Raw genomic sequence first — 26,304 nt, 5'->3', positions numbered from 1 at the left:
TTCATATTCTTTATCCTTTCATGTTCCTAGCCAAAGTGGAATAAATTTGCACCATAAGCAAATGTACGCTTAACTTGTTCAATTTATATAGGTCATGAATTTTTGGTTGTTTTAGTGCAGAATACACAGAGTCCACCATATTTGTTTCTGAGACTAGGTTCCTGTGCTAAGTCTTGGCTGTGTGATACACATATTGAGTTCTGCCATTTATTTATTTATTTATTTACTGTATATAACAATTCCTGGTTGTTGTTGTTGTTGTTGTTGTTATATCAGGATAATTCTCTCTGAGTACAGATCTGATGTTTTTCTGCTATCCGTTTTGGAGTGCACTCAAAGACAGTTTGGAGTTCACTCAAAGACAATTTGCATTAGAAGGGCTGTGTGCATGTTCCGTATCTTTTATCCAGCACCCTCCCGCCCAACTCACCTTCTGTTAAGTCAAGTTATGCACATTCTGAAGATAATTTTTAAGCACTGACACTGGCCAGTGAAAGGGTAAACATATTTTGTTCTCAAGGCCAGACATCCAGGCCACAAAAGGGAAAAGATATAACTCAATTTTATTCGACAATGGCTACAAGTACGTCCTACTAAAATCTGTCCACAAGGCTACTAGCACAACAGGGTATAATTTTGATGGCACACTCATGCTTGACACCTTCAGTAAAGGAGGCTGGCCGGCCCCTCCAATATTCAGATGGAAGTGAGAACTGGGGATGTACGGACTGTGTAAAATCTGCTCCGTCTGTGTTTCACAGATTGTCAGGTGCCTTTCATTCCATTGTCCACCCGCAGACGGATGCGAATATATACTTTTTTGTCATGCAGAAAAATTGCAAATAATTAGGTAAATATTTACATAAGTATTTACATAATGTACCTCAGTACGTAACATTTAGTGTATTGACCCCCATTCCATTCAACGTTTCCTCCGCAGAAACGTATGTATTTTTCTATGGCTTTATATACGTAAATTTCAGGAAAGTAAAAACATCATTCGAAAGTCCATAGACTCTGTACGGCCTGAGGGGGGTACTCCGCAGCAGATTCTGCAGGTCAGATTCTTAGAAATCCAAGATCATTTTAATCTGTCTTGAATTTCTCCAGTATCCCTAGTGAGGACTAGACCTTATCTGGTGTGTCCAGGGCAAGGCTTCACCTATGGAACAGACAGACTATCCTTGAATCAACTGATCCATAGGGATGTCAGAGAATTCCACCACGGATCTCGGTGAGGCCGAATGCCAGTGCATTCAGCTCCCCGAACTCCGTGGCGGAACAGACTGCCACCCCCCTGGCCTGCCGCAGATCCCCCCCGGGATGAGACTTACCTGGGGTGGATGTCCAGGTGGCAGCAGCTCCGGTGGCGGCTGGTCTTCCGACCAGCTGCTGCCGCCGCCATTTGCAATCTGGAGGTTGTTGTTGTTGTTGTTTTTTACAGAGACGTGATAGGCTATGTAAAGATTTACGTAGCCTATCATGGCTGGGTTAAAAAAAACGCAAATGGCGGCGGCTACAGCCGCCACCATTTGCATTCCTTATTTTTGGCCATCTTAGTCTACGTAAATATTTACGTAGACTAAGACGGCCAAAAATAAGGAACGCAAATGGCAGCGGCCGTAGCCGCCGCCATTTGCGTACATGGGTTGTTTTCCTTTTTGTTTTACCCAGAGCCCTCCGCGGCTGGAAATCCAGCTGCGGATGGCTCTGGCCTGAGCCTGGCCGGCTGCTCCGCGGAGCCGCCACGGAGCACAGCCAGCCGTCGAGGATTCCGGGGGGGAGGAACGGATCACCTCCCCCCCATCGAGGATTCTGGATGAAAACACCTCCCCCCCACCATGAACATAATCCGCGGAGAGGTAAGTGACTTTCGTACATCCCTACAGTGATCCAGGAATCCTTTTTGAAAGCCTAAGTGGTCACCTTGTGTTAAATAAACACAACTGGAGCTTATTGTGTTAGATTGTTCTTGCTTAACTCATCCTTTGTCTCTCCCCACTTTATTTATACCACTTTTTTGTGGGCAAGATCTTTTCTACCTCCTTTTCTTACAAATAGAATGATAATGACATCCTCCTAACCTTTTGCTACCTTTGGGTAAAATGCTCTATTTTTTACATGAGATGTGATACATGTATAAATGTCTTCAGAAGTGTCTCTGTGAAAGCAGAAACCTCCCTATAATATGGAACATAGGCCATGGTGTTAACTTCAATTTCTATTTTACCGGAACCGCAATGCATCTGGTGCTAATGTCCCCCCTTCAGCCCCTCCAAGTATTTCCCACATGTGGCAGTATATATCCTCTGTTTCTTATAGTCCCTTCTATGTTCTGCCAACTCTGCACAGCCCTTTTGGTTCAAACTATTTCCAGCTTGTCAGCATCTGACCAGGGCGTTGTCTCTTACTTAAGGTTCATTGACCCACAGTACATCAGCTATGCCTTTGTTATGTTAACTGCCAGCATAAGCATAATATTAAACAGAATCATAGGAGCAATTGCTCTGCTTCTGCCAAGCCAGGACTATTACTTGTCCAGTAAGGCCTTCAGTGTAACTTGATTAAGTAGAAGGGGATATGGAAGGTGCGTTATATTCAGGGACAGTAAATTAACTTTGTATTGTCTGCTTAAGTGCAGACCCCCAATTCCTCTTCTCCCTTTCCTTGGATTTAGAGAAACGCTGCTACAGGCCTGTGTAAAGGAAAATTGTCAGGGAGTTGTATATACTTTCTTGGTTAATATATTTGCTGGTTACCAACACCTGTGTAGAGTCCAGTTACAGTAGCTAAGGTTAAACCCTCTCACTAGGGATGGCGTAGGTGCCTGATTCAGTCTGGAAATCTGGCAGAACCCCCCCTGGCCTCACCCCTGAGCCCTGCTCACCATGCCCCTGCCCCCGCTTACCCTCTTCCTGTACTTGGCAAGCAACCTGCACTCACCCCGGTGGCCTCATCAAGTTCCACACTCGTCATTTTTTGAAAAATAGTGGTGATTGCAAAAATGTGCACATTTGTGTATGCACAAAATGCGCATTTTGCAAATGACCATATTTGCTTATGCAAAAATGCACTTTCATGGATGCACATATTTGTGTATGTGTGAAAATGCAGTTTCTGTGAAAATGTGCATTTCATCCATACGCAAATATGCACATTCGCAAAATGCATTTCCACGCATATGCAAATGTGTGCATTTTTGCAATTGCCATTTTGTTTTTCAAAAAATGGTGACTGCAGAGCTTGATGAGTCTGCTGGGATGAGTGTGGGCTGCTCGCCAAGCATGGAAGAGGCTCGAGCATGGTCCAGGGACCAGTGAGCAGGGTCAGAGGCTGGGTGGGCGCCCAGAGAATCTGGATGGGAGTGGGTTCACACATCCCTACCTCTCACTCTGGGCAAGGGATGGGACAGAATTTCCTTCAGTTCATTTTTGATAAGAATTTACAAAATTTGCACATTTCTTCATAAATGGTATGGAAAGAACTTGGGAATTTAAAAAAAAAAGTTTAATTGCTACACCATTTGCATCCCTGCCTTTTGCCATGATAGGCTACGTAAATACTTACGTAGCCTATCACAGCCTAATTCAAGAACGCAAATGGTGGCCGCTACTACAGCCACCATTTGCGGCCACAGCAACCCGGCAGTGGCAGGAAGTCCAGCTGTGGCTGGCCCCGGCCAGCTGGGGAGGATTCCGGGGGGAGGGATGGATCACCTCCCCCCCATCGCAGATGCCCTGGACCGGAATGAGGTAATGGATTCGTACATCCCTGGTACCTATTGAATTTGGCTGGTACAGATTTGTAAGAATTCTGTTTGGTTCATTTTTTTTTAAGAACTTATGAAAATGATTTTCTTCATGAATGGGATGGCACAACTTGAGTTGAAAACAATTCAGATGCAGAGAAAGCAAAACTGACAGATTCCTCCATCCCTACCTTTGGCTAACTTGAGGGCTCGAAGCTGTAGCTCTTTGATGCCAACTACCCGAGGCAGCATGTAGGTTGTTTGTGCAGCCTTTGGGCCCTGGTGGTTTGAGGGACAGGCAAGAGGGGGACTAATTCAGCTACCAACCATTTTCTGAAAAGATAGGTATCCAGTACTGTAATGGAAAGTGATTATCATGAAACCTCAGCTTGATTCTTACATTTTATCCTGTGATGTTTGTGGACTGGTGTCCCTAATGCCTGAACTCTCTTTCTCTTTTTAATTAGAAAAACCACGGGAAGCTTGTTTCGACCCTGGCAACATAATGAATGGAACTAGAATTGGAGCAGACTTTAAACTTGGATCAAGTATTACCTACCAGTGTGATTCTGGATATAAGATTATTGATCCTTCCACTATCACTTGTGTGATTGGTGTTGACGGAAAACCCGCATGGAACAGAGTTTTGCCATCATGTAATGGTATGTACTGAATCTGAGAGTGTTCTTTTTCTCCAAGTGTGGCCCCAAATGTGGATCAAAATCAGTGTAGTTTGCAGTGGCCAGAACCCTTAGAAAAACTACAGGTCCCATAGTTCCCTGTGTCCTGACATGCTGGTAGTCAGTATGACAGGGCGACTGAGAAGGGAGGAAGAGGGTAACTCCCTCTTCTCATGCCTTGCCTTTACTGCTGTTCTTACTATGCCAATTTAAAGGAATACAACGGGGTATGCTTTGAATAGAGGGTGGCAGAAAGGCTAGTGAACTGGGGGAGGGGGTAGCTCTGGCATGGGGTAAAATTTTCCCAAGCCCTTGTATTTGGCTTAGGAAATTTATCCATGCCTTCAATAAAATTTCCCCAGAACCTTGAAAATATCTTGAGAGCTTCAGAGAGCCTATCCATCCCTATAGAGCATGTACTTCACATAAAGAACATCCCAAGTTCAATCAACTGGGTATCCAGTTAAAAGAATCAGATAGCAAATGAAATGAAAGACACCTGCCTGAGATGTGAGGGATCTCCTGATATTCAGAGTAGACAGTGCTGGGCTACTGGGACAAATAGCCTGACTAGGTATAAGGCAGCTTTCTATCTTATACAGTCAGGGCCAGAAATTAGGGATGTACGAAAGTCACTTACCTTTTGATGAAATGTGATTCGAGGTGGGGGGGAGGTGCTCCGTCCCTCCCCCCTGAAATTCTGGGTGGGAGGGAGGCGCCCCGACCCTCCCGCCACGAATCCTGGCCGGCCGGGTCTGCAAATGGCGGTGGCCGTAGCTGCCGCTGTTTGCGTCCCTGCAGTCAGCCGTGATAGGCTACGTAAATGTTTACGTAGCCTATCATGGCTGAGTAAAAAACAAAACAAAAAAACGTGCGTACGGAAATGGCGGCGCCCATGGGCGCCGCTGTTTGCATACACGCGGGTGTTTTTTTTACTCAGCCGTGATAGGCTTCGTAAACCTTTACGTAGCCTATCACGGTATTTTTTAAAAATCTAGCCGTGATAGGCTACGTAAATCTTTACGTAGCCTATCACATTTTTTTTTTTACTGGAAATAGCGGTGGTGGCAGCCGGTCGGAAGACCAGCCGCCGCAGCTGCCACCGCCGAACCGCCGCCGGAGCCGCTGCCAGAGCCGCGGCCGCCAGGGAGATTCGCCCAAGGTAAGTCCCATCTCGGGGGGTGGCGGGGGGGTGGCAGACCGTTTTGCCACCGATTTCGGGGGGGCAAATGCACTGGCATTTGGCCTCCCCGAGATTCGTGGCGAAATTCTCTGACATCCCTACCAGAAATATCAGAACAAGGATAACTGTTTTGGCAGTTGGCCTCTGTATACCACCACATTGAAGTTGAAAGGGATGGGAGCGAAGTCAGGACTTTCAGCTGTAATTCAAGGGGTGTGACAAAAGTGGGGCACTAACCATTCAAGAAGGACAGCCAGTGGCATACACACACTCCCATCGTTGGGGGCTCATAAGTAATGGAACAAACCAACATCATTTCAAACTTAAGGATCGCCTTTAATACCTGGATGAAAATCCTTTGCAGTCAATGACTGCCTGAAGTCTGGAACCCATGGACATGACCCAATGCTGAGTTTCCTCCCTCAAGGTGCTTTGCCAGGCCTTTAGTGCAGCTGCCTTCAGCTGCTGCTTGTTTGTGGGTCTTTCTGCCTTCAGTCTTGTCTTCAGTAAGTGAAAAGCGTGCTCTAATTGGTTGAGATCAGGTGACTGACTTGGCCATCGAACAACATCCCACTTCTTTGCCTTGAGAAACTCTTGGGTAGCTTTTGCTGTATGTTTTGGGTCATTATTTATCTGCAAAATGAAACAGTGTCCTATGCGTTTGGCAGCATTTGGCTGAATCTGAGCAGAAAGTACAGCCCTATACACTTCAGAATTCATCCTGCTGCTTTTCTCAGCAGTCAGGTCATCAATAAATACCAGTGACCCGGTTCCATTGGCAGCCATACATGCCGATGCCATAACACTGCCTCCACCATGTTTGACAGATGATGTGGTATGCTTTGGATCATGAGCTGTTCCTTTCCTTCTCCATACTTTTCTCTTCCCATCATTCTGGTACAAGTTCATCTTGGTTTCATCAGTCCAAAGAATCTTATTCCAGAACTGGGCAGGCTTTTTTAGGTGTTTGCTGGCAAAGGCTACTCTGGCCTGTCTGTTCTTGAGTGTGACCAGTGGTTTGCACCTTGTTGTGAAGCCTCTGTATTTACATTCATAAAGCCATCTCTTGACTGTAGATGTTGACAATGACATGCCTACCTCCGCAAGAGCGTTCTTGACCTGGCTGGACGTTGTGAAAGGATTCCTCTTCAGCATGAGCAGCATTCTGCGGTCATCTAGATGTCTTCCATAGGGATGTCGGAGAATTTCTCCACGAATCTCCGGGGGGCCAAATGCCAACGCATTCGGCCCCCCGAAATTGGTGGAGAAACGGTCCACCCCCCCACCCCCCCGGGATAGGACTTACCTTCGGCGAATGTCCCTCGCGGCGGCGGCTCCCGGCAGCGGTGCGGTGGCGGCAGCCAGTCTTCCGACCGGCTGCCTCCGCCACCATTTCCAAGTGGAAAAAAAAAACCCCAACAAACGTGATAGGCTACGTAAAGATTTATATAGCCTATCACGGCTAGATTTTCAAAAAACACCGTGATAGGCTACATAAATCCTTACATAGCCTATCAAGGCTGGCTTTGGGGGAAAAAAAAAAGCACATATGCAAATGGCGGCGCCCATGGGCACCACCATTTGCGTTCCTTATTTGGGCACGGGTAGTCTACGTAAAGATTTACGTAGACTACAGCGAAAATAAGGGCAATGCTATTTGCGTACGCGCTTTTTTTTTTTTTCAAAGTCAGCCGTGATAGGCTACGTAAGGATTTACATAGCCTATCACGGTGTTTTTTGAAAATCTAGCCGTGATAGGCTACGTAAATCTTTATGTAGCCTATCACTTTTTTTTTTACTTTACTTTTTTCTTTCACGGCCAGAGAGGTGGGGCACTCCCCCCCAGCCAAAATTTCGGTGGGGGGGATGGGGCGCCTCCCCCTGGCCAGAATTTTGGCAGGGAGGGACGGGGCGCCTCCCCACCCGCTAAGAATTTCAGGGGGAGAAACGGAGCGCCTCCCCCCCCAAAAAAAAGCTGCGGGACCAGGTAAGGGACTTTCATCCATCCCTAGTCTTCCGTGGTCTGCCAGGCCTTTTGCTGTTGGTGAGCTTGCCAGTTAATTCCTTCTTTTTCAGGATGTTCCAAACTGTTGTGGTGGCCACTCCCAATGTTTTTGCTATCTCTCTGATGGGTTTATGTTGTTGCCTCAGCCTAATGATGGCCTCCTTTACTTGCATGGACACCTCTTTGGACCTCATGTTGGGAGCTGCAGTGAACAGCTACCAAATGCAAATGTAACACTCAGAACCACCTCCAGGCCTTTTATGTGCTTGTTTGGTCATGGGGTACCCAGGAAACAGGCCACACCTGGCCATGCAGCTGCTTGTCAGCCATTCGTTCCATTACTTATGAGCCACCAATGATGTGTGTGTGTGTATGCCACTGGCTGTCCTTCCTGAATGGGTAGTGCCCCACTTTTGTCACACCCCTTGAATTACAGCTGAAAGTCCTGACTTCGGTCCCATCTGGGTGTGTTTCCTTTCAACTTCAATGTGGTGGTGTACAGAGGCCAACTGCCAAAACAGTTATCCTTGTTCCGATATTTCTCGCCCTGACTGTGTATCTAAACATTGCCTCAGTGATAGTGCTTTCCTATGCATGCCTACTGGGAAGTGAGTCCCATAAGGTTCAGTAAGATTTACTGCTAGTTATGTGTATGTAGGATTGGAACCTCAAGGCTCAATCCTATACATGTTCAGACAGAAAAAAAGTCCTACAATTCCCTGAACGTTGGAAGTTGTAGGACTTTTTTTCTGTCTAAACATGCATGGGATAATGCCCTTAGTTAGTTAGCAGACCAACAGAGACCAGCAACCTTCTTCACATAGTAGATGTCTGAAGTACTCTTGTAGAGGAGCCAGGAGGGCAGCCCATAGAAGTCTTCCCCTGAGGTGCTGCCTCCTCCCTTATTGTTTGTCACCCTTTGGCAGAGCATTTTATGGGGTTTGCTGAAACTCAATTCATAATTATTGTGTTGTTACATATTATGTGATTTTCAACATGTAAATTGCTTTGAGCTTAGGAAAAGAATAAATGTCATTAATAAATGGTGCAGAGCTCACTGATAAAATGAGAATGCTTTCCCAGTTATTTGCAATTTAGCTATACCGTTCCTATTCCCACTTCTTTCTCAAATTGGTTGACTTGTTAAAAATCCTTCCATTGTTGCAGAATCAGTTTTCCTTCTAGAGGTAATTTGTCACCTACAGTAATAAAGGTGATGATGATGATGATGAAGGTAAATGTTCTAAATAAATATTAATGCAGTTTTTTAAAAAAAATAGAAATTAATTTCTCAAAGCTAACAGATGATATTGTGTGAGGCAATGCTTGCTTGAAAATTTTTGATTGATGAGCATATAACAGATTAAAAATCAGATATAGAAGCCTACCTACCAAAATTCCAATGCATTACTTCACAGGAGTAATATATGAAACAGAATTAATGGGGAAGATTACATTAGATTTGGGTTTGTTGAACAATTATTACTCATAATTAGGGATGGGAGATACATTTCTTTGGTTTGCATTCATGAACCAGAACATATTTAGACCTCAGAACCTGTTCATTTCCAAAGTTTGTGCTGCGGTTTGCAGAAGAAAATGTGTATAAAATGCATACATTTGAAAAAGTATGCACAAAGAATGTGTTTATTTGGAAAAATGTGTGCAAAATGGGAGAAAAACACTTGAAAGATGTGTACATGTGAAAGAAGTGTGCTCAAAAATTCATACAGTTTTTTTTAATGTCTAGTTTTTAAAGATTCATATACAAACATATATACTAATTTTTCATGTTGACTCGGGGGGGGGGAATTATTCGCAGCTGAATGAGGCAATGGGATGGAATGAACTGAACAGTGGAGAAATGAGAATGTGAGTGAAATGGATTCACACATCCCTGCTCACAGTATGTTAGCTTGAAGGTTTCCCGTCTTAAATGAGTACACATTTAAAAACTGAACGAGAAAAGTCATGGGGATTCTATTCAGTTGTTTCCTGTCCAGAGTTTGGAAGACTCTTTGGCCCAGGAGAGGCTTCCATGACTGGAGTTTTTACTGATCTCAACCCCCCCCCCCCCCAAAAAAAAGTTCCCAGAAGGTTTGGGAAGCATTTGAAACAGCACAGGGGTGGCGCAGGTAGCTGCAAAAGAAAGAGGCCATCAGTGAAAATCACCTCCCTGCCCCCAACCTGCTAGGGCAGATTGGGGTGTGTGTTCAGGGGACTGCAGAGGGAAACTAGTGAAAATCATCCCCCCCACTTCCACTCACAGAAGGCTGCTCTGGATCAAAGAGCTGCCAGCAGAAGAATGCAAATGGACACAACCCAGGAAAAGGTCATAGCTACAAGAAAGGTGCAGACTTTGGCAAATAATAAATGTCTGCTAATCAGTTTCATTGGGTGAATTCATTTTGAGAGAGTAATCACTACTTAAATCTTTTTTTATATATGTATAAATCTCTACCTTGAAATTTGAAATGTATCGCTTTTTAGCCAATCAGACCATCCGCATACAAAAACAAATAGAATTCTCATATCAACCAAAAGGGGAACCAAAATACAAATCGTTAATAAAATAATGAACAAAAACAAATTAAAAACATTTTAAAATCCTAAAACAATATTTGCCAGCATGTTATTACCATGTTTACAGATTTAGGGTTTTTTTTTAACAGTCAACGACTTTCACCTCTCCAGGGCTCGACTGACAAACTTAGAAGTCCTATATGATGTATAATGATCTATTCCAGCTAATAATAATCGAGTTATACTTGCACCGGCAGGAGTATCCTCAAGTGCAACTAATAGGGGCTCAAGGTATTGCTTCCTCAAATTGATATACAATGGGCATTCTGCTAGAAAGTGCATCATTTCTTCTACCTTGGGGCAACCAGCTGGGCAATCTGCACTCATGCCATGATGGGTCCTATAACGTACCTTCACCTCCATCAATTGGAGTGAGTTCAGTCTGCACCTAGTCATGAGCCATCTCAATTCATGTGAGGTGATGGAAATCAAATACAGGGGAACCTTCCCCGGAGAGGTCATGATGCTTTTATAGATCTTGTTAGAGCGACTTTCAGCAGCAACAGCCATTGTTGTTTGAATATCAACATCTTGTAATCTTTGAGATCTCCTCCCTAGCTCTATCGTAGCCCCTCGCAAGCAAATATGATTGTGAAAAGCCCAACTCAGAAATAGATGTGATTATCTTGTCTGCCCATGAGCCCCTTCCCATTGCTTCATATGCTAATATGACCAAGGGGGAGGCCAGTTGGAACACTGTCTTTAACCAGAAGAAAATGGCAGCTTTTTGGACATGCATTCCCACTGAGTGACAGGCTGTTTCTAGTCGGGCAATGACCTTAGAAGTGGATCTGGGAACCCCGAGTACTCTGGATAGAAATTTATGCTGCACTGACTCCAATGAAACAATATTAACATGGGTCCAGGCAGGTGCCCCATATAATATTTGGGGAAGTAATTTGCCCTTGTTTAGCTCTATTAAAGGGGCCACCATCTCACCACCTGGTCCTGAAGCAAAATGAAGAATGGCATTACTAGTTGCATTAGTTGTCAGGGCTATTGCTTTCAAGTGCTCAGACCAAGATCCTGAACTTTGAAATGTCACTCCTAGGTATTTATATTTATTAACCTGGTCAAGCAGATGGTTATCCCGCTGCCATCGGTATTTTTTCCTCCTTTTGCAAAGACTAAGATTTTAGTTTTTTCATAGTTGACCTGAAGGGCTTCTCTCACACAATATGAGCTTAGGGCTCTTAAAAGCCTATGCATCCCCACCGGGGTATATGACAGGAGAACAGCGTCATCTGCGTATTATAACACTGAAGTACTCCTGTCCCTTAAGAGAGGTGGGAAGAAGTCTGGGCTAGATAAGTAGGAAACTATATCATTAAGATATACATTGAATAAAAGAGGTGCAAGCAAACATCCCTGGCACACTCCTTTGTTAACAATAATGGGGTCTGAAAGATCACCTGAAGACACTCTCACACGCAAGATAGAATTCTCATACAGCCCCTGTATTCTCCTGAGCAATTTATGATCCACATTAAAATGGTAAGCTTCTGCCAAAGGCGGGGTCTAGATATAGAATCAAAGGCTGCTCTAAGGTCTACAAATGCAGCAAAAAGTGAGTGATAAGGGGGAGATGTATATTTCCCAGCCAAATATTTTAGTATAAAACAATAGTCTAGTGTAGATCTGCCACATCAGAAGCCTGCTTGTTCTTCAGGATATTCTCCCCGAACACCAGTTTTCCAGCTTATCTAAAAGATGTCTTGCATACAACTTCCTTATAACATCCAGTAGGCTTATAGGGTGATAATTCTTAGGGTCTGACCGATTGCCTTTTTTATAAATAGGCACTACAATAGCCACTGCCCAATCTTGGGGAAATTTCCCAGTTCTATCAATAAGTGTAAATAAGGTTGCTAACATTGGGATCCACCAATGAGGATAATCGATCAAGAAATCTGGTGAAATGCCACTCCTTCCGGGGGCCTTTCCATGCTTCAACTTCTGTATCAGCATAGCTATTTCCTCACAGGTGACTAGGGATGGCAGAGAATTCCACCATGGACTCCAGTGAGGCCGGATTCTAAATGGCCTCCAGCCCCCTGCCCCCCCACGGAATCCCCCCAGGACGGACTTACCTGGTGGTGGATGCGGCTGTGACTCTGGCAGCAGCTCCGGCAGCGAATGAAGTGGCGGTGGTGGTGGCAGCAGCTCTGGCTGCTTCCGGGCTGCTGTGGCTGCAAATGGTGGCCATCGTAGCGGCCGCCATTTGCGTCCCTATGGTAGCCCATGATAGGCTACTTAAATATTTATGTAGCCTATCATGGGCTACCATTGGGACGCAAATGGCATCCCCTTTGCAGGACGCCATTTGCATCCGCACCAGACCAGCAGCGGCTGGAGGCCCTGCTGCGGATCGTCCCATCTGGCGGCTCTGCAGCATGGCTGTGGAGTGGAGCCGGATGGGCAGGATTCGGGGGGAGGGACCGGATCACCTCCCCATGTCGAGGATTCCAGGGGGAGGAACAGATTGCCTCCCCCCGCCAGTGGATGCCCCAACCAGAACCAAGTAAGGGATTCGTACATCCCTACAGGTGACTGGGGGCCAACTAGGTGATTCTGGGTTGTCCTCCTGCAATGGGGGATAAATCTCTATCATGTTTCCTAAAGTCATATTTTTTCTACAGTAAAAAAAATCTTCAAGATCTTAAGCCTTTCTTCACAGAGAAAATGCATTAACCTGCTGATCATTTTGATTACCCCTTCCTGTAGTTCTTCTAGCAATACAATATCTTTTTGAGATGGAGGTGACCAAAACTACACACCATATTTTTTAATGTGGCAACACTATACATTTATGTAATAGTACTGTGATATTTGCTATTTCATTTTCAGGCCCTTTCCTAATGATTCTAATGTTGAATTTCCCTTTTCACTGCCACATCATACTGAGCTGATGTTTTCAATAAGCTTTCCACCGTGACCTCAAGATCTCTTTCTTGAGTGGTGACAGCCAATTTAGACCCCATCAATGTGTATATGTCTACTTCAAGTGCATCACTTTGCACTTACATTGAATCTCATCTGCCATTCTGTTGCCCAGTCACCCATGTTTTTGAAATATATTTTCAGAGCACTGCACAGTGTGCTTGGGGTTGTAGCATCCTGAATAAAAAGGTGTCATCTGCAGACTTGGCTACTTCACTATTCATCCCTCGATGAGCATCAGTTATAAATAAATTAAATAGCACTGGTTTTAGAACAGATTGTCACATACTTCCATTGTTAAAACAATCCATGTGTTGATTCCTATCCATTGATTCTGTGGATTTTTTTGTTTTTATTTTACTAGCTATAAATCCATTCACTGATAGCGCCTTTTCCCATGATCTCTAAGTTTTCCCAAGAGTCTTTGGAGAGAGGTTTATATAAAGGAACTTTATTCACTGTTACCTAGTTTTTAGTCATTTGGATTGTACAAATGAAAGTTATATATATTTTACATTAGTCTATGGTCCCAGGTCTAAAACAATTACCGTATTGGTTAAATCTCACATATTACGTTTTCAGTATTGTAACATATGGCCTAAATCCAACATACTGATAGTAGAAGACATTGCTGTACTAGTGGAGCTCCGCTGTCCTTTTCCCGTTGCACAAGTGGCTGTGCAAGTGGAGCTTTAGCTGGATTCTCCCCTTGTGCATAGTTCTGAACTTGGTTTCTGCCAGCAAAATATCATTTGCATTAGAGGAATGACACTGTTGGATACTGTTTGTGGCAAGATTCCTATTTTGTTTTAATCATATGTGCTATTTTAAACTTCGGGTTAAGAGAACATAACATATCCTATAACATATCCTATGCCTGCTTGCTGCCTTTTCTGCTTCCATCACCCCCTCTCATCTACAGGCCTCCTTCTCGCTCATATTACTCTGACCATTCCCCTTTGCTCTTATGCCTAGAACTGCTTGTCCAAACATTTTTGTGATGCCATCTCTGTTAGGACCAAAACAGACATTAATCTGTATCTAGCAGCTAGGACTCCCCCCCGCCCCCGCACAGTTTTTTTTTTAAGCTCTAGAGTAGGTTCAGGTGGCCCAATCCAGATTGGGACCCTAGTGTGGGGGATTGGTGGCTTTTGCAATCCAGACAGAGCTCCCTACACCTACTCTAGAGTAAAATGGGGGGAGACAGATGCATACAGATATATACATTCATGTCTGAGCCCTCACTTTCTTCAAATCCTTACTCAAACTATAATGTAACTGAATTACTGAATGCGTGTTCTTCCTTTCCATTTTTATTCCTTCTCTCTACTGCCTTTGTGGTGTCAAAGTTTAGATTTTAAGCTCAGTGGAGCAGGATCTTCTATACTTGTTTTTACTCTGTAGGTTTTAATGAACATTAACAGCACAATAATCATATAACTGCTAAACAGAGCCAGTGTGGTGCAGTGGTGACAGTGTTGGACTGGGAGCCGGGAGATCCGGGTTCTAGTCCCCACTCGGCCATGGAAGCTCACTGGGTGACTTTGGGCCAGTCACAGACTCTCAGCCCAACCCACCTCACAGGGTTGTTGCAAGGAAAAAACGGAGAGGAGCGGGATCATGTATGCTGCCTTGGGTTCCTTGGAGGAAAAAAGGCAGGATATAAATGCAATCAATCAATCAATCAATCGGCAAATTAAAGACTGCCTGTCTATTTTTAAATTTTCAAACTATATAGGTTCTATCATCTTGAACTACAGAACATAATCTTGAATGCTTTGTTTACATGAACAATTGTATTCTATTTAGGATTGCCGGGTCACAATCCAGAGATTTGCTTTACGCAGCACCCCTGGAGTCCTGCTTAATATGGCAGGTGAGAAGTGGAGATAGGATGAAAAGAACAGGGAGGGAACAAGTGGGAGAAACTTTGGCCATTCCATCACCTGCTTCACTGGAGATGATTTTAAAGCCAAAGCATGGATTTTCAGGTTGTGACTTAGTAATCCTAATTCCATTTCTAAAATCACTTTGGACGTGATCTGCATGTTAATAAAAGAATCTTACTAGCTTCTGCTGTATAGCACTTCACAGGAGAATTATCCACATATGCCATTTGGAATCCACCATAATCAAATTGAATAAATGCTATCACAGGATCATTTTTAAAATGTACATACTTTTAACAAGAAGGTTAGGGTAGCATAATGACTTAAGAGCATGAGCCAGTAATTCAGTGAGTGCCCTTGGACAATCCACAGTCACTCCGCTTTAGCATCCCGTCAATGGTGTAATGATGCTATCCTACCTCAGAAGAAGGTTGTAAAAGAAGGTTGTAAAAACTGATAAAGAATGTGAAGTCCTTAAAAAAACCTGCTACAATTATGCTTGTTATAAATAATAATACCACAGTTTACAGCCCAGCCCTTATCTTATATGTCTTGTCAGGCCTATATCTCTGGATTTTCATCACCTTTTGAAAATAGTTGCCCTTGATGACAAGATATTGGCTCTTCCTCCATCCCCCACCACAATTATTTTGTAAATGGGACTGTCTAGATCAGTGATCTATACCGTTTTTCAAGCAGGAGCCACTTTAGATCCAGGCACTGCCACTGAGGCCATTTAGAGGCCTTTCCCTGGCTGTGGGGGGTCTTCTCCTCTTTCCCCTGCCTTGGTCAAGGAGTGATGATGTGCACCAGCCTTAGCTGGAGGCCTTTTCAGGCCTCTCCTCCCCATGTCCCTCCATACTCTCCATTGCAAGGCCTCCTCAGTCAGTCACCAGGTAGGCAAATATCCAGAGGTCTACTTGGTCCTTGGATTGGAATGGATCTTTTCCTTGTCATTGAGAGAGTGCTCTGCAATGCCCAGTGCTGCAAAATCTCCCAGCAAAATCTGTTTTGCCTGTGCATTCGATTTTGCCTCCCGTGCCTGCACAGTGCACTAATGCAGCTAGCCAATCATGTTGCTCTTTGCCTCTTGGGCTTCTCTCCCCTCCCCCGCCAGCTAATTGGCAGATTTCTCCTGCATTCTCTTCTTCATCCCTGTCCAGTCACCTTACGGCTGATGAATGGCAGGTCTCATGACTCCTCCAGCCCAAAGCTAGAGAGTCCCTGTTGAGAGTGAGTAGCTACTGCACAAAGGGAAAGAGGGTTAATGAATGAATGACCGAGAAGCGGAGAGACACTTGAGCTGACTGAGATCTGCCAGTGGCCCTCTGGCCTTGCAGTGAAGAACACTGGTCTGCATTATTCTCTGTTCCCTATCAGTTATTTTTGTGGGGCAACCTACAAAGTTTCTAATATAATTGAAAGCCAGAGCTGATACAGAAATAACAAACTGTTATCTATATTTAATACTGCTCAGCTACCTACTAGTTGCATTCTTTGCCCACACAGGGTTACAAATACATGAATGGTTTTAGTGACTTCATATTCTTAAAGACTATGTATAGGTTTTGTTGAGTTTAGAATCTACCCTTCAGTTTTTCTGCTAGACATAATATCTTCCTAAAAAAAATGGAAAAATATTTTTGAACGAATCAAACTTCAGATTATTGATGTGCAAGCATTCACAGATATTCCTATAGCACTGGAAGGTATTCTGGGCATAAATCTCTAAACAAAGCAATATATTAATCTGCAAAAGTGAATGTCCAATTCTTTTTTCAGGAGTCGAATTTTCTGAATTATACTGGTAGGGTTTTCCCCCCAAAGTGCATTTTTTTGCAAGAAAAAGACTGGCCTGAGTCTTGTTGGGTATCGTAATTTAGTCAAAGAGCAGACCAGAGGGTGAGGTTCTCCCATTGGTCTGCCCCGAGGCCTGCCTACCCAGGGCCACCAGACAGTGGGAATGTATGAGAATTTCATTTCAGCTTGCAAATCACTCAAAAGTGCCTCATTCACAACCCCAAAGGCAAATGAAAATGCATGTTCTCTGAAACTGTTCACAAATTTCCAAACTTGTGTTCACATTCACAAAGTACACAACTTTAAAAATGCATAGGTCTTTCATTTTGCATCAAAATCCATGCATATTTTCATGTGTACTTTTGTGTGTATTTTTCCAAGTGTATGCATCAATTGTTGGCTTCTTTGAAATCTACACATTCTTCTCCCATTGATTAAAGTGTATTTTTGTGCATTTTTCAAATGTATGCATGCTATCAAATGCATATTTTTTGCTCCGCGAATCACATTCCCTGCTCAGAAATTTACAGACTGCAGAATGCAGATTGCATCCGAGTTTGTTTATGGTCCAGAAGATGCAACCTCAGTAAATCCTGATTAAAAACAAACTGAAATGAGTTGTTCATCCATTCCTATCCTGATAAGGACATAGTTGGCATATCAGCCTAAGCTGATAAAAGGTGCTTCATGCCACCGAGCCCCCTGTGCTGTGCCTCTAGTGACAATGCTGGATCCAAGAGCACCCTCAAACTACAAACCTGATCCTTTAGTGGGGAGTGCAACCCCCTCCTGAACAGGGTGAACATAGGGATGTGCAAACACACCCCTGTCCAGGTTCTCTGAACCCCCTCCCAGCCACTGCCCCCATTCACTGGTATCCAGACTGCACTCAAGACCCTCCCACTCTCAGCAAGCAGCCCATACTCACCCCAGCAGCCTCATCGAGCTCTGCAGTTGCCATTTCTAAAAAAAATAAAATGGCGATCACAAAAATGTGCATGTTTTTGTACGCACAAAAAATGTGCAGTTTTGCAAATGCACATATTCTCGTGTGTGAAATATGCATTTTTGAGAAGGCACACATTAGTGTGTGTATGAAAATGTGCATTTTAGTAAAATATGCATTTCCGTGCATACGCAAATATGTGCATTCACAAAATGCACATTTTCGCATGTGTGCAAATTTGCGCATTTTTGTGATTGCCATTTTATTTCTCAGGAAATTGAGACTGCGAAGCTCGACAAGGCTGCCAGAGTGAGTGCAGGCCATTCGCTGAGCATGGGCAGGGGGTAGGCAGGGGCAGGGGTTGGTGAGTGGGGCTTGGGGGTGTGGGCAGGAGCAGGGCAACCAAATTCCCAGACTGAATCAGGTGCCCATGCCATCCCTAGGTGAACATCATTGAGCTGGGCTGATGAACCACCCTCTAACAGTACCTCTATCTGATTGAGTCTCAGTTTATTGGCCCTCATCCGGTCCATTACCACACCCAGGCACTCAGCTACTGTGTTTCTATTGTACTAGCTGCAGTCCTGTCCACCACTCCCCGCCTCACCATCTGATCCTGAAAGGTATTATTGTCACACTGTGGCCTCTGGTGGTTTCAACTCCCAAACCATCACTGACTACAAGTCCATTTGTTCATGCAACTGCTATCTGCTAGCTTCTTTGGCAGTAATGCCTACACTTACCAGTGCCCTGTTAAGAAAAGTTCATATGAGTTCTTCACTGATGTGATTTCATTACCAAATAAAAACTTTGGGTTGAATCCAGATTCAAACCTGCGGTGCTAGGCTGGCAGAAGTGGACTTCCCTGCCCCCTCTTCCCCATGATGTCCTCTCCACCCCCCTGAAAATGTTACCCAGAGGGCTGGGGGACTCCACTGAACAGGATGAGCTGTGGTACAGGGGACCCTCCCTCCCAAAAAACCCACAAATTGGACAGAGGCAGCTTCTGTGAGTGGAGCCTTTCCATCCACAGAGGGCAGATCCTGGATCCAACCTTTTATTATTTAGGAAGCATTTCTGGATCATTAAGTGATATGTTAAGCAAACTCCACTGTTATTAAGTTAGTGTTTTAATTTTTGTGAACTGCCCAGAGAGCTTCGGCTATTGGGCGGTATAGAAATGAAATATATACATACATACATGCATACATAAAATCTTATTTTGTACTGGATCTTGTGGATGTTATTTTATTGACTACTAGATTGTACAGCAGAAAGTATGACACAGAAATTCTGTAAATACATAAATAAATCCTATATCCAGGTGTGTTTCTTAATAGAAGGCTCTTTCAATCCAGTGGAGGCTTCTGTAAGTAGAAAGGGAGGGAGGTGATTTTTGTTGATTTCCCTATCCATTTTCAGCAAAAATCACCTCCCTCTCTTTCTAGTTACAGAAACCTCCACTGGATCAAAAGAACCTTCTGTCAGCAGAGCAATTTAATTGGATACAACCCTTAATAAATGTCACAATTCAGAAATTGTAAATCAGGGGTGGGCAACTTGTATACCTTGAGATATTTTGGCCTACCACTCGCAACAGCCCTAGCCATGGTGGGAGTTGTAGGCCAAACAGCTGGAGGGCCACAAATTGCCCACCTCTGTCGTAAATGTATCCACATTAAACAAGGTTTTTGTACACACTTTTTTTTTTTAAGGAAACTAAACTATAGACACTGATATCAATGTCTGGCTGCTCATCAGAATATAAATTTACAATTGTCTTTCCTAGAGTTTGTTTCAGAAATACAGAGGGCACAATGTAATCCAAATTATGCCCTTTAAACTCTCATTGATTAAAATAGCAGTGTTAAACAAATGCATATATATTTCACTTTGAAATCAGTGGGACTTAGAAATGCTTAACATTGATTGGATTGTACATTTAACAATGCTCTTTGCCTTTTTGACCATGAGAAAGCTAGTAGTTCTGCATGGCCGTTCTGAAATTGTCAGTATTTGCAGATACCAAGAGATAGATGGATTGGAGTACTGGAGCTGAAATTGCAGTGCTGAAGACTTATTTGCTCTATGTCAGAAATTTGTCTTTTTAGTGGTAATCACAAATCTCAGCATACATAATCATGTGAAGCAATTCAGCAATGTAAACCAGCTCTCAGAGCACATGATCAGTCATGGATATTGATTGCATCATTTTGCAATTTATATTATGCTAGATATCTTACATTACATATGAACTATGCAGTTAGCAGGATAGGAAAGGACCAAGATGGAAGTTCGATGATGATCAACTCTATACCATTAATGGAATAGAGATAAAAAAATACTATAAGAATTATGCCTACGTTATTCTCAAATGTGGATTTGTGTTTTTGCTTTGCAGATTGCATCTAGTATTTTGACTATCAGTTCATTCTTAACAAATAGTAAGGCTACAATCCTAAACACACTTTCTAGAGATTAAGCCCCATGGAATACAGTGGGACTTACTTCCAAGTAAACATATACAGAATAGTGCTGCCAGTAACTTAAATGTACTGAGTTCATTTTATTTTTATTACAATTCAATAACACTCCCCCGCCCCCCACCATTAAATGTTTGCACACTTTCTTTTTCCAGCTCCCTGTGGGGGCCAGTATATTGGATCAGATGGAGTGGTTTTATCACCAAATTACCCTCAAAACTACACTGTTGGGCAGACTTGTCAGTATTCAATCATGGTGCCTAAGGAATTTGGTAAGTTTTATTTCTTATATGTAAAGTTGACCAATTCTTTTTTTTTAATTTGATTTTTTTCTGCATACAAGATGCTGAACAAAACTAAAAGCATCTGTATTTGTCATGAATAAGCACTGTTAAAGAGTCTATACTGCTCTTTAGTACTTATCAAGATTATGCTTTTTATGTTGTTTTGGTAGAATAATTTCAAGGCTCTCCTCTCCAGGGCAATCAACAAGTAGAGTTAACCGTAGCAGATACCAATTATCCAAGAACATCCTGAACTTTAATTGATTACATCAGTTAACATCTGGAAATAATCATTCATTAATCTTAGCTCATACATAGTACATCAGTGGTAATATTTTTTTAAAAAACCCAAATATTGAGTGTTCTTCTATTAAAGCATATGACTGGAATTCAAAGGTTATGTGTAACTAGTTCCACCTATCCCAAACAGTTGGCCTCGAGTCTCTCAAACAGTAACCCCCCATGTTATCTAGAAACCTTAACTGGACTGGACTTCGGGTATGCACTGCTTTATCGATTTTGTTGGGAAGCTGTATGTAAATACATTGAATAATAATAATAATAATTTGTAAAATAAAAAGAAAATAATAAATTTTGTGGGGTTGGGGGTGCCAGGCAGTTGTCAGAGGCTCAAAGCAAAAAAGTTTAAAATCACACTGGGGTTACCCAAGCCCTTTGAGACATATTCAGTCACTCTTTTGGATCCTAGCCAATGTATTTTTCCAAATGTAATACATACAGAAAGTGACGGAAAATTAGTGGTGATAATATAATGGTTGAAAATCATTAGAATCATTCCCATGTCACAACATTGGCCCCTAGATTGAGATGACAAGGATCTGTAGCATACCATAGACGGAAAGGGTAAACATTTTGCAAATACTGAATAATGAAAATATTTTCTCTATCCTCCTGCCACTGGATTTAATTGATCCAAAGCTGTTGTTTTTCACAATTTAGTCTTAATCATTTCCTCTAAAAATGATTGCAAGCGGTGAGTGCCAACAGCTATGTAGCCAAAACAGGGCCTCTGAGAAACAAGACGTAGGAGGTTCCCCCAAACAAAAACTTTTAAAATGAAAACCTGAGGAGGACCCTCTCCCCAAACACCCCAAAAAGCATTGAGCCAAGGAGTGGTTGGCTCAATAGCCAAGGAATGAAAGTATATTCACTGCTTTATCAATTTTGTTTGGGGGGTGGGGGGACAGGAGAAGGGAATGGAGTATTTTGGAAGAATGGTATGGCATGACTCGCTAGCTAGAACCTCAGGAGCAGTCCTATTAAGGCATGAGGATACACTGCAAAATTTTGTTGCTGCTCCCATTTGTATGGTTATAATGGTTATAATTGGTTATGGTTATAATTGCCTACTGAGAAAAAGCCTTGCCTACAGTTGCATTCTTTTAATTATTGTTGTTGTATCCTGGTTGGTTAGGTGAGTATGGTTGTTACAGGATTGCAAAGTGATAAATCAAGCAAGCAAGCACTTAACATTTTCAAGCAAGCGCTTAACTCTGCTCCGTGGGCTGAGAAGGCTCATTTTAGCAGTTGCTTCTTTAAAAGTAAAGCAAATTTAGATGGATGAATCAATGGCAAACCTAGAATTCTTCATCCAAGTTGTTCCATCTTCAAAGCTAGGAAATCTATGACCTTAGTAGAGCAAAGAGGCCAATTCAGTCTTTGCCATTCAAACTATAAATGTTTAAAAATAAACAGGTTGCCAGAGTTATAGGAACAATACCTCATTTCCCCCCCCCTCGCCCACACACACACACACACACATCCCCCTATTTTATGCCTAATGGATGGTTTGGTGTTGAGTTTACCTGGAACAAACATCTTTCAGTGGATAGTTATGTGTATGGCTGCCCTCCAACACATTCAAGTTTGGACATCCCTGGGGTTGGCTAGCAATGCAAACATAAATAGATTTTGCCTTTTGACTGCACTTAAGGAGAAATGCTTAGAAGGTGGTTTCTATAGTTTCTGTATCCCCAAGACATGTTTCTTTTAAGTGGAATGTAAAAAAGGCTGTGATTTTTTTAAAAAAATAAATCTTCTGTTTGAGAAATAAATTGTGGAGAGAAGTATGGATGACTGAACTGACAACAATTATTCATTTTTGTTCCAATTTAGAAATAAGCATCTTTTTTTAAAACACATCAGAATCTCCCCCCCCCCCAAGACTGAGTAAATACAATTTCACAGTAGGTAAATGCAATACTGTCAATGAGGGAATTAACAAAATTCAATCAGATAACACATTTCAATGATTCATTGTCTTATTTTGCTAACCCCACTGTGCATCATGAGGAACATTATATTACTCTTTGCCTGAGTGTGGGTTTTTGGTGACTTTAGACTAGGAATAAAATATGAAATAAGATATCTACTGCATTATAGTTCCCTGCAGATAAGACTACATTTGTTACTGTGTCTTTCCTTCTTGCTGTTGTAGAGGCTATAAAATGGACATGGGAAAAGGACTGAAGCATTGAACCATTTAAATAAGAAATTATTGAGCATTCAGAATTATTAGTGTCCCGAGATAGCAATTACAATAAAAGCATATTGGAGTTTTATACAGGAGATATATTTATGACACTGAAGTCTGAGTAGCAAAACATTTTTTTTTTTCTTTACCTTGTGGTCAAGTAGATGTGTAATTTATCTGCATCACATTATCTGCATTGACACTGATAAGTTCTCTGACGCTCATATATTTAAATTCATAATAACATAAGAAGAGCCATGCTGGATCAGACCAAGGGTCCATCTAGTCCAGCATTCTGTTCACACAGTGGCCAACCAGCTGTCGACCAGTGACCCAATTCAATATGGAGAAGCCTATGGCTGAATTAACTTTTTAATAGCTATAAGAAAATGATAGCAGTTATATTTCTGTTACATGAAGATTTATTCTTAATTGTATCTAGAATTAAGTGAGTATTGATTGTATCTAGAATTAAGTGAGAATCAAGTGACAATAACAAAAAGGCAAAGCCAATACTTTAAAATGTGGCTTAATAGTGCTATGTTCTGCCCTGAGTCTTGCCACTGGTTTCCTAATGGACACCACAATTCACTATGACACACAAAGAAAAGGATAAAGACAACATAAAAGTTAGTCTTCAGGTCTGCTATGTGTGCAGTGGTGTGTTGAAGCAAGTTGTTCAACTACGCAATGAATCCACCAAGATTGAGATTCTGGTGTGGAAAAAGAGGCATAGCTGGCCTCTCTGAGCCTACCATTTGGAGTTCACATGGGCTGTCTAGGATGATACCCCACTGGCCACAATCGGATCTGGTGTGGGCAGTGGTTTGGTTAGTGCATGCTGACTCTACTGAATAAGATAGGGGCATGTGATGTGGCATTTAGAATGGCATGGGGATTCCAGGCCCAAACCTGAAAACCTCATGCCCCTATCTTTTTGGCATGGCCTCGGGGCTGTGCAAGCACTACTTACTGCCTGCATTGTACTCAACTGGGACATGTGAAATAGTGTCCTGAAGAGCTCTGGGATATCCTGGTCTATTCTTCAAGCCTCTGATGTGGCCAATAGGGATAGGTAAGCATTTTGTTTCAGTTCAGTTTTAATAAGGATTTTCCCAAATCCACAAAGTTCTCCATATTTGGTGCAAAAATAACTTGAGATTTAAACAAAACCAAATGCATAAGAAACTGAAACTGACAGACTCGTCCACCTAGGCCCAGGGCTTTGAGTTCTTACCTTTTAAAGATCTGGGTTTGAATCCCTGTGTATCCACCCATGTCAGAGTGAATTAGGATTGCCATCTCCTTTCTCTGACTGGCTCCTCAATTATTGTGCATAGTACAGTGAGCTTATAATCAACAAATACAGTAATGGCCAGGTACATTATGGTCCTCTCCATGCTGGGAACAGCTGTACCTATCGCATTTGGACGGTACAAAGAGGTGATAATTTTGTTTCAGTTCATTTTCGATAAGAATTTATCAAAATTCACAATGTTATTTGTATTCAGGAGAGAAAGAATTTGGGATTTGAAAAAAAATCAAATGCAGGAGAAAGTGAAACTGACAGATTCATTCATCTCTAGTGGCCAATGAGTGGTCTTTTTGTGGTGAGCAGAAGTTATCCATACCCCTCTACAAAAACTCTGGTGTGGATTGCAGTAGCTGGAATGGAACCTGCAATTGAGTCCAGGCATGTGCAAGGGGCTAGTTGGCCATTCTGCACATGGCTGGTTTTTAATCATTTTCAGACTAGGCAGGAATCCACTACTATATGGCAGGTACTGGTCACATCCCAAAAATGCTTCTTCTCCAGCTGGCACCCAGGGATTTTTTCCCTTGAGTTGCAGAGGATTTTGGAAACATTCTATGACTGTGCAATGGCTGTGAACAGAAGAAAAGTAATACATTTGAGAAACACATTATATATATATATTGAGTCAGAGATTGCGGGGGGGGGGGGGATATGGAGTGGCAACTTGCTTTTCCCTGAAAGCACCATCCAGGCTCACAGCCTTGTTGCCTAGAAGTCAGTGTTGCCTCTGCTGGACTCCCCAGATGTGTCCTGTTTCTGGCAGGAGAAGCATTGTCATTGCAGTGATCAAATCTGCAGAGCCCTGCTATGCTTAGATCTGTTGGCTGGAATGAAGCCCTCATCTTTGCCTTGGGAAGATTGTATTGCATATACTCCATGTCATATGCTGTCTCCAACTAGGGCTTTGAGCATTTTGAGATATATCACTGTGCCACCACTCCCCTTCCTTCAAATTAAAGTCAAACCACAACTCCAGGCACAGAGCAGGCAGGTCTGATACAAGAGCCAGTCTTCAGGGAAAGTATCATAGAAAATACCATTCCTGCAAGTTTTTTTTTAGTGTTTTTTTTTTACCTTTCCAGTATTCTTCCGCTGACTTTCTATAGGAACTCAGCTAAGGAAACCGATGCCATTGAACCTGTAATGTCTTTGCGCTGAAATAATCATATTCATCACAGTTGATCTTATTTCAGTTACCGTGATTGCATTTTCATTATCTCTGCAGCTTCCAAAATGCAAATCATTCTGTCAGTAATCTTCTGCACACTGTAACATTTCTAGAATACTGTCTTACTAACAGTATTCTAGAAATGTCAGTGCATGGTTGGCTATCAAAATCAGCATCAATAATGTGCTAACAAGAAAGCAAAGGTCAATGTAGTTAACCTCAATAGATAAGGCATCAAACAACAGAACCTTTTTACCCCTAATGAACTCAAGAAGCTTGAGTAAATTTAACTTGTGTTATATTGAATATGTATTTTTGTTCTTTTATTATATTTTACAGTTGTGTTTGGGCAGTTTGCCTATTTCCAAACAGCTCTAAATGATGTGGTAGAACTATTTGATGGAGAACATCCACAGGCTAGACTTCTGAGTTCACTTTCTGGATCTCACTCAGGTAAATAACTTTCTATAGAAAATAAAAGTAATCTGACTCGTTGTAGAAAGCTTCACTTTATTAGTATATACTCCTGGATCTTTAAAGCAAAACTATGCAACTGTATGCATATATGCTGAGTATCTTATTGAACCATTTTAATGACTATACTATATATTGTCCAGTTTTCATTTTTGGGCTCGAAGTAGTGATTTAAGTAGGGCAGAAGTAAAAAACACCCCTCCCAAAAAAAACACTTCATGCAAATATCCACCTTTTTCATACATGTTCAGTGTAATTGTTTCTCCTAGCCACTGCTGCAGTTTCTCTCTCTAGTTACTGCTTCTGTTTCAT

General features: G+C 42.4%; 1 protein-coding gene across 1 annotated transcript in view; it reads left to right on the top strand.

Annotated features, from left to right (window-relative positions):
* Positions 1 to 26,304, top strand: part of CSMD1 (CUB and Sushi multiple domains 1) — a 1,446,416-nt gene that overhangs the window by 1,182,455 nt on the left and 237,657 nt on the right. The window contains exons 30-32 of the mRNA XM_084811779.1: positions 4,216 to 4,410; positions 20,413 to 20,529; positions 25,858 to 25,971. Coding sequence (XP_084667905.1) covers positions 4,216 to 4,410; positions 20,413 to 20,529; positions 25,858 to 25,971 — 426 coding nt within the window. The remainder of the gene's footprint in view (positions 1 to 4,215; positions 4,411 to 20,412; positions 20,530 to 25,857; positions 25,972 to 26,304) is intronic.

The sequence above is a fragment of the Heloderma suspectum genome, chromosome 1 (assembly GCF_057233095.1).
Source record: "Heloderma suspectum isolate Gila_16-S chromosome 1, 16-S_ref, whole genome shotgun sequence".
Taxonomy (NCBI): Eukaryota; Metazoa; Chordata; class Lepidosauria; order Squamata; family Helodermatidae; genus Heloderma; species Heloderma suspectum.
Note: the sequence above shows the minus strand (reverse complement) of the source record. Positions and strands in the feature narration are given on the sequence as shown.